The sequence below is a fragment of the Denticeps clupeoides genome, chromosome 18, assembly GCF_900700375.1.
Source record: "Denticeps clupeoides chromosome 18, fDenClu1.1, whole genome shotgun sequence".
NCBI classification, from domain to species: domain Eukaryota; kingdom Metazoa; phylum Chordata; class Actinopteri; order Clupeiformes; family Denticipitidae; genus Denticeps; species Denticeps clupeoides.
In genome coordinates, this window is record NC_041724.1 from 4,588,445 (window position 1) to 4,601,026 (window position 12,582).

The 12,582-nt window shown below is 45.8% G+C and overlaps 1 protein-coding gene across 1 annotated transcript in view; it reads left to right on the top strand.

The window, feature by feature from the left end:
* The window catches only part of ctnna1 (catenin (cadherin-associated protein), alpha 1), a 72,199-nt gene that overhangs the window by 42,418 nt on the left and 17,199 nt on the right, over positions 1-12,582 (top strand). Inside the window, exons 10-15 of the mRNA XM_028959456.1 lie at positions 1,537-1,629; positions 1,941-2,097; positions 4,206-4,406; positions 5,265-5,416; positions 8,810-8,920; positions 11,526-11,707. Of these exons, the coding sequence (XP_028815289.1) occupies positions 1,537-1,629; positions 1,941-2,097; positions 4,206-4,406; positions 5,265-5,416; positions 8,810-8,920; positions 11,526-11,707 (896 nt within the window). The remainder of the gene's footprint in view (positions 1-1,536; positions 1,630-1,940; positions 2,098-4,205; positions 4,407-5,264; positions 5,417-8,809; positions 8,921-11,525; positions 11,708-12,582) is intronic.

The window sequence follows — 12,582 nt, forward strand, 5'->3', positions numbered from 1 at the left end:
TAATCCTCTGGAGTAAGCTTTGAATGGTGGCACTTATCCACCACAAGTAGTGTTTGCGAAAAGAATGAATGCATTTTTAAAGTTGAGCGCATTAGAACAGTTCTCATAATGCTGTGTTTTTATTGTAATCAGCAACTCCCATCAAAGAGAATATATATATATATATTCTCCTTGCCTGCACACACACACACACACACATATATATATATATATATATATATATATATATATTTTTTAATGGCTTTCGTGTTAACTTGAACCCATTCTTTTATAATGTGTACATCTACTTTGTACTTATAAAAGTTGTATGAGGCCTGAATTTAAGCACCGGATAAAAGGGCGAGCCGTGGAGATATTTAACAACCAAAGTGATAAAGGAACCAGAACTGTTGGATGTCAAATTAAATTATGTGTTGAATCACATACAAGCATATTACTGCAAAGGAAAACCTATTTATTTATTTATTTTCCATATACAATCTCAATTATTACTAAGAATGTTGTTAGACAAGTTGCAGATTGTGTGATTTTGCTCATCTTATGTAAATTTAGCCTTACCAAAGCATTAAGTGCTGCATGCTTCTCACTAACCTGTTAAATGTAGGATGAAATGGAAATTGGGAGGTTGCAGCAGTTTTGGAATTTTAATGGCATTTTTATCATAAGTGTACTTTGAGCATGAAAAACATATATTTATTATTTTCCATGGCCGGGTTGGTCAGCATTGTGTATGAGGGCAGCACGTGGCTGACAGTAGCGGTTGTACCCCAGGGGAATTGTTTCCACTCGGCGTCTGGAGCAGGACGGATCAAACATCTGCCCCAGGGCACGCTGACCCCTACCGGGACTCCTCCTGTGATCCGGAGCATCAAAGCTCCATCGCTTGTCCTCAGCGCAGGTGCGGTTTTAAAACTGAAATTTGCCTGCATTTGGCCTCGGCTTCACGCCACAGGACCGATTCGTTCTGGGGGATGTTTCGCTGGTTTATTTTTCAGCGGCAGACTTGATTTGTTGGTCAACGGGACAAAATTTACTCATAAACTATAAATGCCGGCAGGAGCGGCGGAACCTGCTTACCTCAGCATTCTGGCTGTTGGCTTTTTTTTTTTTTTGTGGAAGTGTCAGGAAAATTTGCCTCTCGCGCTTTCCAGGCGTTAATGACTGCATGGCAGTGGGGGGGTTTAATCATGCGAAGGCACCTCCTGTCTCGGTCAGTCAAGCGCCCCGCCCTCAACCCTCACGAAAGTTAGTTTACTGCATTTCCGTTATTATTAAGTGTTTGTGTCGTTTATTATCTGTTATTATTTATCCTCTTCATCTGATCAGCTTGATTCTCTCCTACTTTTTATGTTCATTTGCGTGAAATGCCTGCTTGGCTGTACTGTCTCAGTGATGGATGGAGATGGGGGGGTGGGGGTGTGTGTGTGTGTGTGTACCTGCTCTCACATCCTCTTCCCGTCTCCCCCTCAGTCCTGCTGCTGAAACCTTATCGTGCTCACGAATAATTATTTATTTATTTGTTTGTTTTTTATAAAGGTGGCTAACCTGGCATGCTCCATCTCCAACAACGAGGAGGGAGTGAAGCTAGTCCGTATGGCCGCGTCCCAGCTGGAGACCCTGTGCCCCCAGGTACCGCAGGCTGCTGCGTCTTTTTCATCACAGCTTAATGACTTCCATTCATCCTCCCACTTTGATCCCTACAAATGGAGCTCTGTGGTGTTTAAATGGGAAATACAAGCAAAGATTAATCTTAAATGTCCAGTAATCGGCAACAATAAATTACGATAAATTGTGGGGGCTGAGGGGGAGGAAAGAGACACTTGGATTTACAAATCGAGCAGTGGTGTCCTACAAATGTACGAACCAGGCTGGGTTTTTAGTTTTAAAAACCCTGCTGAGTTGTCTAATGGGTGCGTAACGGGGTGGATTGGTAATTACAGGTGATTAACGCTGCGCTGGCCCTGGCTGCCAAGCCCAACAGCAAGGTGGCCCAGGACAACATGGAGCTGTTCAAAGAGCAGTGGGAGAAGCAGGTCCGCGTGTTGACCGACGCGGTCGATGACATCACCTCCATCGATGACTTCCTCAGCGTCTCTGGTACGTTTGTCCGTTATTGAGGAATGCATATGGAAATGTACGTTGTCTCTGTACGTTGTGACCCCCCCCCCCCCCAACAATCCGTCTCACTCTTGTCCATGCCGCAGCCATCTGCTAAGCAGTTGTTGCAGGTGGCCTAGCCTCTGCAGTGGATTGGGAGTGAAGCAGTGCCGCCGAAGCGCAACCGAAGCGTTTGCGCACCACCTCGTCGCGACTTCCATCTCACATCACTGCCTCCGACGCACGTCAGCCCTGTATAGAAAAGCACTGAGCTCTTAAACCTGTCAGTGTCACCGCACCTCCGTGCATCTAGTCCAAGGTCAACGTCTACGCCCCCATCTGTCTACGCGTCTTCAGAAAGACGCCCGGTTCCTCCTCTGCAGAGCAAGTGGGTCATTCTGGGCTTTTCTCTCACGCCAAGCTGACTCACAAAAAAAACCCCCAAAGATTTCAAGTCTTCCTATCGGCTCTATTAAAGCGCCACAGAAATGAAATTATTGCTGTATGCCTTGGTTTAATTTTACATTTACGCTGTTAATCAAACGGCCTTATCCAGAGCGACTTACAGGGGTTACAGGGACAGTCCCTCCCCAGGAGACACTTAAGTAAAGTGTCTTGCTCAGGGACTCAATGGTAGTAAGTGGGATTTGAACCTGGGCCTTCTGGTTTATAGGCGAGTGTGTTACCCACTAGGCTACTACCACCCGTCTTTATTTATTTTTTGCATCATTTCATTATTCGCGTGCCGTTCCTTATATCCATTATTTCATAGGATATGCTGGATATAATTCCCATTTAGAAAATAACACTAATGCTGTGTTTTATTTACACTCTCAATAAATGAAATGCAATGAAAGTCTAGGGCCCCATCCACACGAGAACACTTTTCTCCAAAAAATCTGCGCTGTCACTGCAACATTATCTAAATGTCATGCACACGGAGAACAGCCCGAACGCTGTTTTAACCCCCCTCCACACCTCTTAAGCGGAGCTGTAACTCTCTGCTCTTTTTGTTTGGCATCTAGTCCCCCTCCATGGTGAGTTGAACTCATCGTTGTTCTAGAGCCCTGTCTTTTCATTAGAAATGTGCACCGCGGAGAGGATTTCTTGTAGTCGCTGCAGAACAACTGCGAACATGTTATCCGCCATTGTTGTGTGTATGACTCACTTGGGGTTATAGGTTGGGGTTAATATATCAGCGTTTTCACACACAAAAAAAAGCCGCATTGCTGTCCACACGGATAACAGAGTGGAATACAGAAATTCCCTGTGGAACACGCAAGGCCAGATCGAATGGGACGTTTTCTGTTTTAGAGGAAAACGTTCTCATCTGGACATGGCCTGGCAGACCAACTGGTCTTTATACGGACAAGGGGCAGTGGTGGCCTAGCGGTTAAGGAAGCAGCCCCGTAATCAGAAGGTTGCCGGTTCAAATCCCGATCTGCCAACACACTGCTCCCCGGGCACCTGTCATGGCCGCCCACTGCTCACTGGTTAAATGCAGAGGACAAATTTCACTGTGTGCACCGTGTGCTGTGCTGCTGTGTATCACATGTGACAATAATTTCACTTTCACTTCGGTGTGGGTCCTCAGCTAATTTCTGAGATCATTAAACCTTCAGACCACAAAAGAAACTACTTTGACTTCAGTAGCGATTCATCAAAGGTGTGAAAAATAAAGCCTGTTGAGGGGTAACGCTTTGTGGCGGGGAGCTTGATTAGCCTCGTCCAGACAAAAGCGGCGCAGCCATCTGCAATTGACGCCCTGTCATGTACGGTAAGAAGTGCCAGCGGCTCGTCAGGCGCGATCTTAAGGAGTTCTCGTCACGCCCGGCGCCGGGTGACTTCCTTCACCTACAGCCAAGGACGCGCGGCCGTTTACGCAGCGTCGATTTGCGTTCTACAGATGCCTGTTAATAAGCCGCCTTGAACGTGGTCTCCGCGTGCCCGCCTGCCCATTAATGCGCTTAAGCCAGGGACAATGCAGAGGCAGCGTGAAGGATGAGGATTTCCCGCCTTAATGCGCCGTTTCCTCTGTGCCTTCTCCCACTGTGCTGTGTCCTTGTAGGTCATTGCAAGTCTTCATAGTTTTTCTTAATTTATTGTAGAGAACCACATCCTGGAAGACGTGAACAAGTGCGTCATCGCCCTGCAAGAGAAGGACGTGGACGGACTGGACCGCACGGCGGGAGCCATCCGGGGCAGAGCTGCCCGAGTGGTCCACGTGGTCACCTCCGAGATGGACAACTACGAGCCGGGCGTATACACCGAGAAAGTTCTGGAAGCCACCAAGCTTCTGACCGATACCGGTACGGTGACCCCTGCCCTTTCCACCAGTTATCCAGCAGTCTGTAGCACCTCGTATCCCAGAAGCGACTGGCCGTGTTCGCGTCAGCACTTTATTCGTTTAGCGCGATCACTGAAATGTTGTTCTCCCGCTCCATTATTAAGATAAGCATCTTCCCAGGTCAGGCAGCCTATTTGAAGAGCTCCTGGCTGAAGGACATGCCGAGAGATTACGTTTCTTAACCTCAATTTTTCAAGTGTCATGTCCTAAAGTGACTGCTCAGACAAGATTGGGGGATTGGGTTTGGAGTGCTGAATTTATGAGATGACTGTGGAGGGTTAAAAAAAAAAAATTGACCCAGACAAGTTCATGAGAGTGAGGACTTAATTTTGCTTCCTTTAAATCTGCTGGCTTGTCTCAAAATCCTCCCATCTATGTCTCTGCCCAGTGCCTCCACTTTACTGGCCTAAATTGTGGAGGACAATGGGTATTAATGTAAATAGGCCCCAGAAAACCCAATGGGGCGGGCCCATTACAGCTTGGAGTGAAGAACCGGGAGAACGGCGGTAGATCACATTAAACCGGGCGCCTAATTTCACTAAATGTATTTATTTCTTCAGTCTGGAGATTTCCCTGGTGCACCCTCCTTCCTCTGACCCACAGTATATCAAAGCGAGGTGGAGTAAATGGGGCCCACCCGCACATGCCATTCCAGCCATGAAAGCTTTTAGTATTCACCACCCGTACCCGATTAATAATTAACAGAGCAGTCTGTTCATTTAACAAGCATCTGTCTAAAAATATATATAAATAAGACACAATAGTGTGTTTGGAAGCTAAGCTGGATCTCCCCGTCTATTTCTTCTATTGTGTTCTGCAGTGATGCCTCGTTTCACCGAACAAGTGGAAGCCGCGGTGGAGGCCCTCAGTGCCAACCCCACCCTGCCAGTGGATGAGAACGAGTTCATCGACGCCTCGCGCCTGGTGTACGACGGCGTGCGGGACATTCGGAAGGCTGTCCTCATGATCAGGGTGAGCACATCGCCCGCGGGTCCCGCCCACGACAGCTGATCTGTCCTGCTGCGTCCGTAATTTTGCTGTGGTTTTATTTCCAGCTCCGTGCACAACAAGTGACTCATCGGGTTACAGCGCGTTTCTGGGATTTTAGCTCAGAATTGCTATTTTATTCCTTTCTTGTTTTTTTATTTTTTACACAGGACTGCGGCATTCAACTAAACTTTGCTTTTATTGGGTACGTCCACCGCATGAAGCATGAGGCTTAATGCACGATATGGGGTCCCCCACTTCCACTTTTACTTTGAACTGTTTGAATAATTGTATGAGTTTCGCTCTGCTAACACCCTCGCTTCAAATGTTTGGATGTTTAAAAAGAGTACAAACGAATAGAACAAAGTCATTGAAATAATAGGGAATGCGTCGGCATCATTATTTCCCCCAAATTGTCAAATTTTGTGCCGCCAGCCCTCCTAGAATATTTATCATATTCATCTGCGTGCTCTTCCACAATTACGCCTTCATATTTTGTTTGTTTGCTCTGTGTGAAGCGTCAGACTTTTCATCTATTGAATCCATTCTGCCATCCCAGTCTTTTGTCGGAAAAATGAAGCCAGGCACAAATTATGCCCGGGTATCTTGTTAATAATGTTCCCTATGAATGGAACACCGAATCAGACTTTATACAGTGTTTGCATTATAATAAGTCATTTATTTAAAGCCTGGTGTCTAATTAGCATTTTTTGGCTGTGGCGGCCCAGAGTTCTACACGCGGCGTTGGCCTCTGCTCAGCACCACTCTTGTTATCCGGATTGATGAAGCAGTTAAAACGAGGCCCGTGGGCCGCCAGGTCCTCCCTCGCCGATGTTGGTTTTAACGCAGCGAGGAATTCATGACTAGGCTTGTTACCTTGAACCCATTTCCCATTTTTAAATAAGATTTGATCCCCTCCCTGTTGCATTGAAATTCAAATTTGAATTGCATTTGACTGAGATCGCTATGGAGGGAAGTTCCAAATAGGGCTACACGATATTCCAACAAAAAACTTTAACTTTGTTTGTCCTGGTAAATGTATTAAGAACAGCTAAGACATTAGTATCATTTGAGAAATTAAGAAATGACCAATTTTAGTGCGCAAAATAAAACGAACCCCACTTGGTAAAGTTTGGTATATCAGATCAGTGCTCCTTGGACCGGACACCTGGAGTGCTGTTCTTTCTTTGATGCCATTTTTATTTTATTTTTTATGTTTTCAAAATGCAGCCTAAACAAATTTAATTATCACAATCGACTAGTTAATCTAGTTAATAGCTAATATGAGGGATTCAGGCTTGGCCTGGTAAATTCCAGCCATTCCAACCACTGATTAGCACTTCATGGATTTTTCCTGCGGCCAACATATTTAACCTAGTCATATCAGACCAAGGAAATTACCGAACAGGTCACAATGGACCAACGAAACGTGCTTCATGCACAGACCCTCGTCGTATAAAAGACACGAAGAAATGCACATATTAGTGCGACTTTCAGGTTAAAAAATGACCAGTCTGGCTGTCGAAGAAGGAAAAGGAGCTGCTGCATGTAAGCTTGAGTGCGCTGGAGGACGATGGCGATAGTGATCAATGGCTTTTGCTTTTCCTGTATTTTGTGACAAAGTAATTGCGTACCTCCAGGCTGTTCAATTCAGATACTGAGGAAGACATCTTTAGTACTGATAAAAGCACTGTTCTGGGGTGGGGGGAAGCATTTGTGGTATTTATGTAGTTATGGATATTACCGGCATTTAAAGTAAAAAAAAAAAAAAAAAACTTTCCTGTAACATCTTGCTCTGTTAATGTCATGTTTCAAAGGGGACACCTGCAGATTATAAACACCTGTGGCTCATTAATGTACGGTTTCTTTATATAGTCGGTAATTTACGAAGTCTACACAAATCAGGGTCTATATGGTAGTTTATCTTGAGCAGCTTATGGTAAAGGGTGAGTATTGCACCCTTCTTTTCAGTGTTGGCGCTGTGCTCCCGGAGCAGCTTCGGGGGGGATGAACCTGTAATTAGTGAAGGGATGTCACTCTGTCAAACGAGGAGACGGAACGAGATCACATTTCCCGGACCGGCCACCAGAACGCCAGCGAATCAGTGGCGTTCAGAGAATCGATGGGCGGAGAGCAGCTCCAGCGGGCGTCTCCACCGGCGCGCTGGGACTCTTCGATCTGGGGAGACAAGCGCGTGTGGCTCGGGCTACTCGAGACGGACAGAGCGTTTAACCTCTGTAACTGGTTGACAGCCGAGCGAGTCGCCACTGCCGCCGCGGCGGTGTCACCGGTGCTAATGGCTCCTGGACTCCAGACTGTCTCCGTGGGGCTTCCGAGGGCCGCAGCGCCCGCCTCGCTCTGTCGCTTGAGGCGTTCGCTGAATTTATTCACATTTTAGTCTAACCGCCACCCAGGTTTGTTGACTTCATGTATTAATTCAGACCAAAAAAAAAAAAAAAAAGTCCTCCACCACAACTGTGGCCTAGTAACTTATTCATGCTATTAGATGCTTCCTGGCTGCGTCTAGTTTAGTAAAACAAGCGAGCGCGTAATCGGCGAGGGCTGTGCCACGCCAAGTTTGATGTCAGCTCTGACCTACTTGGGTACCCCACGCCTCATTCTGCATTCAGCCCATAAAACCGGCGGCCTGAAGAATCTCTCAACGCCGGGATAGACACTTTCAGCGGCCAGCGCTTCACCTTCACTCCCACCCTCCCAAGTGGGCAGGTGCCCTTAATTTTTCAGGAGGAGAGAGGGCCTCGGCTCGGTGGTCCTTAGCTGTATTTTTTTCTTCTTCTTCTATTCTTAGGGTCCCTGGCATGAAAGAGGCGGGAAGTATAGGATCCTAATGGAAGGTATAGACCTCCGGATAAGAGCGCGCCTGGCAGCGTAATGCACCCTCATCGCCGCCAATCTGCACCGCGTGTCAAGTCGAAAATGCATATTGTCTAAACCCCCCCTTCCTCTCCACGGTCCCAACATTTTATTATTTCCTCTACAAGTCAGCCCTGGCACTGCCTCTCTTCAGAAGGGCACGCTGACGGAGGAGCGGAGTTACATGCGGAGCACTTTGCATTCAGAGCGGGTGGTGGAGGTGGAGGAGTCTGGTTGCCAGGATAAGGTGGCAGCTTCAGTGGAGCCCGTATCAGTTCTCTCTCTCTCTCTCTGTCTCCTTGCACCAGTACATCTTTCGATAGGAGCCAAATTGAAATCTCTTTTCGCCCCAAAATACATTTGATGTATAAATGCATATAGTATTTAGGCCAGGAGACTACATGCATCTGTTGCGGCAGTCGCTGTGTGGAAGCAGGTTTAGCCGTTTAATGGTCTAAAAATGGTTCGTTGACGTTCCTCTTCTCTCTCTTTCCCTCTCTGCAGACCCCCGAAGAGCTCGACGACTCTGACTTTGAGACGGACGATATTGATGTGCGCAGCAGGACCAGCGTGCAGACGGATGATGACCAGCTTATCGCCGGCCAGAGTGCTCGGGTGAGACGCAGATCTTAAGTCCCCCTCTGGATTTGCACTCGGTCTCCCACAAGGCCTCACTATGGTCCCCTGTGTATAATACACCCCCACCCACCCTGTATTCTCACAGGATTAGCCTGGTCCTGGATCAGTGAACAAAAGCAAAGCGGCATTTCTTTAAAATGCACTGTTACTCAAGCAAGAAGTTTTCTTTCTGCTTTTTTCTCTTTATATTTTAACACTCACACATACTCATGCACACACGCATATATAAAATACATGCACTAACTAACTACAGAACTTATTTGCACATTTCATACTTGCAGTAAGATGTGAGCTTGCCGTGGATGCAAGCCATTCCGCATTCATTACACATTGCATCCCACGATTCCCCACTCCCATGTTCGTGTGCTCTGCAGAGGGGAATAAGTGTACTTGTTAAGTAACTCTGTAACTGTGCACTGAGAGAGCGCAGTCAATTTTTCTTTTTTTTTTGGCTTTCTTTTTCCTCCTTCAGCGGCCCTCTCAGGTTTAGGTTTTAGTTGTCTCAGCAGAGATCACCCTCGACTCCTCTTCTTTCCCCTGCCCTCCATTCTTTCATCGGTTGCCTTGGTAATGCACATATAAAAATACATTCTGGCATGGAACAGCTGTGCAGAAGGACCATTTCTAATTTGATAAGTCTGCAGATATTGGGAATTAGCCCAGCTAATAAGGTTAATTCAGCAGCGAGCGTGATTGACAGTATCTCTGTCTTGTGCTGTCCATTCAGCACCCATTTAAAGTTATTCAATGAGGTGCTTGATGAAACTAATAACTAATCCCCTCTGCATTTCTGAGGCTATGGAAATATGTGCAAATGCGTTTCCTGTTAATATATGAGCAGAGCTGCATTTTTTTTTTCATTCATCTCTGTTCATCCTGCGCAGTGGCCTTCTAAGAACATGTTGTATTTATAGAATTCCATCCAGAAGAAAATAAATGGAAGGAATCTTTTTTTTTTATTATTAATCTTTACTTTGAGAGCATTTTCCCCTCAGATTGCCATTCATCAAAGTTTCTTTTTGGCTAAGGAGTAGCATATGCCTTCAGCCAAACAGCTCTAACCTGTGAATCTGCAGCGCTGCTGTCGAGACTGTAGCACCAAGGCTGATGTGCTGGTTGAATGATTAGACCAATGTTTCCCAACCTAGTGGCTTGCATTACTGCAGAGGAAGTGGAGAGGAACATCTGTACGGGGGCTGTGCGCACAATGCTGCAAAGAGGCTGAAGTCAGTGCATAGGCCATCATTAGTATTCAGGAAACAAACTGTTGTGCAATTAGTGGTACATAACACATCTTCATTAAGAAAGTGAAGTGATCCATACATTATAATTATGATTTGTGCTATGGCACTACACTCATCATTAGTTGTATGTTTAATCTTAGCATTGTGCAAATTGACCAGAGTTGCCCTGCAGATTGGCAAAGAACAGGAATGGTGACAGATAAATTGGAACTTGCTTTAAATGATCAACTATTATATGGTTTAATAAAATGATTAAGAAAATGATCAGTAAAATTAAAATTATACCCAGCAATTAAATCTAAGGCCTCTTGAATTTAGACTGCTGACTGTATTGAGCCTGTCGATGCATGGGTCATTATTTTTTTTGTAGAATATTGTAAAAACCTACTGTGTGCATGTTTACATGTATGTGTGTGCGCGTGTGTGTGTGTGTGTGTGTGTGTGTGTGTGTGTGTGTGTGTGTGTGTGTGTGTGTGTGTGTATATATATATATATATATATATATATATATATATATATACACACACACACACACACACACACAGACACACACACACTCACATGTTTTTTGCTATGTGCTTACCAAGGCAACCATAGGCTGTGGTGTCAGAGCAATAATTTCACGATTTAATTGGCGTCCAGCATTTGCCTCCTGTTGCCGAGGAGCTCAGTGTAGCCCACAGGATTATTCCAGGGGGGAGTCTTATTAGCGCTGCAGTGCATCTTACCACACACACACATATATATTTTATATATATAAAAATTTCCCCTTTCTTCCACCCTGCTCTACCCGCCAAACATAAGGTTTGGCTGAATGCTCCTCAAGTCAAAAACTCCTTGAGAAGCATCTCCCGGCTCCACACGACAGTGGAACGAGCGATTAAAAACTTTTCCTGGTTATTATCTCCCTGGTAACAAATGTCCTCCACTATTGATCTTAAAATTGCCTTTGGCATCCAGGAAAATAAATGTGCATGTGCCATTTGAACGACCTCCCCATTCACGTCCAAGGAGCTGCGCTGTACCACATAATGTACTGCTCAGCGTTTTCTAGAGGTTGCAGGCCCTTCCTCACTGCATGGAAAATAGGAAAAAAAAACTGCTTTCCACGCCCTGAGATATATATATTTAAACAATGAAATTGTCCAGTTGTCAGATTCGCCGTGCGTTGCAGGACTCCTGTCAGGAACGTTGGTTTTAAGGGCAGCAGGGATCGTCCGGCTCTTTGTTTAATCCTTCACTTGTCTGTGCTGCTCGGTGTGCCTTGGCCCCGGGGGGAGTAATGCAACGCTGTGCCAAATCCTCAACACTCCGCCTTCCCTCCCCCCCCCCCACAGGCTATCATGGCCCAACTGCCTCAGGAGCAGAAGGCCAAGATCGCTGAGCAGGTGGCCAGCTTCCAGGAGGAGAAGAGTAAGCTGGACGCCGAGGTGTCCAAGTGGGATGACAGCGGCAACGACATCATCGTGCTGGCCAAGCAGATGTGCATGATCATGATGGAGATGACCGACTTTACCAGGTTAGTCTCCACCGGAGCGTGGCCCTCGCTCTGGGGTTTGTGCTCTGGCGTCTTGGCCTGACGGGCCAGAGCCAGAGCTTTATCCACCTGACCCCTGTAGGTGTTTAAATTTGCATGCAACATCTGAGCCTGCATGCTTGCCAGGGTCCCTTTTTACTCTTTCGCTCATTCTCTCTCACCTTATGTTATTTCTGCCTCTTTTGAGTTGTTATAAATCTTAGCTTTCAGGTCAAATGGTTTCAGCCTCATAAATTTCTAATGATCAGCAGAACATTGTAGCTTATACCATTGAGCGGTGCATGAATATTGTAAATCTCTTCTGTTTTTTGGCTGACCTTTTATATTAGTAGTTACAGTGACGGGACTCTGCTTTCTGATGTGATTAGTAGAGCAATAAACATTACAGTAGCTCTTTATCATGGCTTTATAATGTTATAATCATATAAATAATGTTAAGGGTCATATAATGTCAAATATGTATCATTTGCAGTACACCGAAAGAACTCTCTCTCACACACACACACACACACACACACACACACACACACACACACATATATAGATAAAATATTTATATATTCCCTCCCAGTGTTCATACTGTATGTAATATAATCTAGCAGCTGGTATTATGGTAAGACAACCACAATCATGTTTGTGATTTTCATAAGCCAGAGCGCCCTGTGTAAACGCAGCCTTATCTCTTGTTAAAGAGACAGTCGCTTAACAGAGCGGAGAGCTCCGGTACTCCCCACTCCTGTGCACCCACCCCATTGCCTTCAGCGTGTCTGTTTCGTACAGCAGCCTCTGCTATCTTGACAAGGGGATCTGCCCATTTCACTAGAGAATCATACAGCCCCTCCCATCACGAGAAGGAA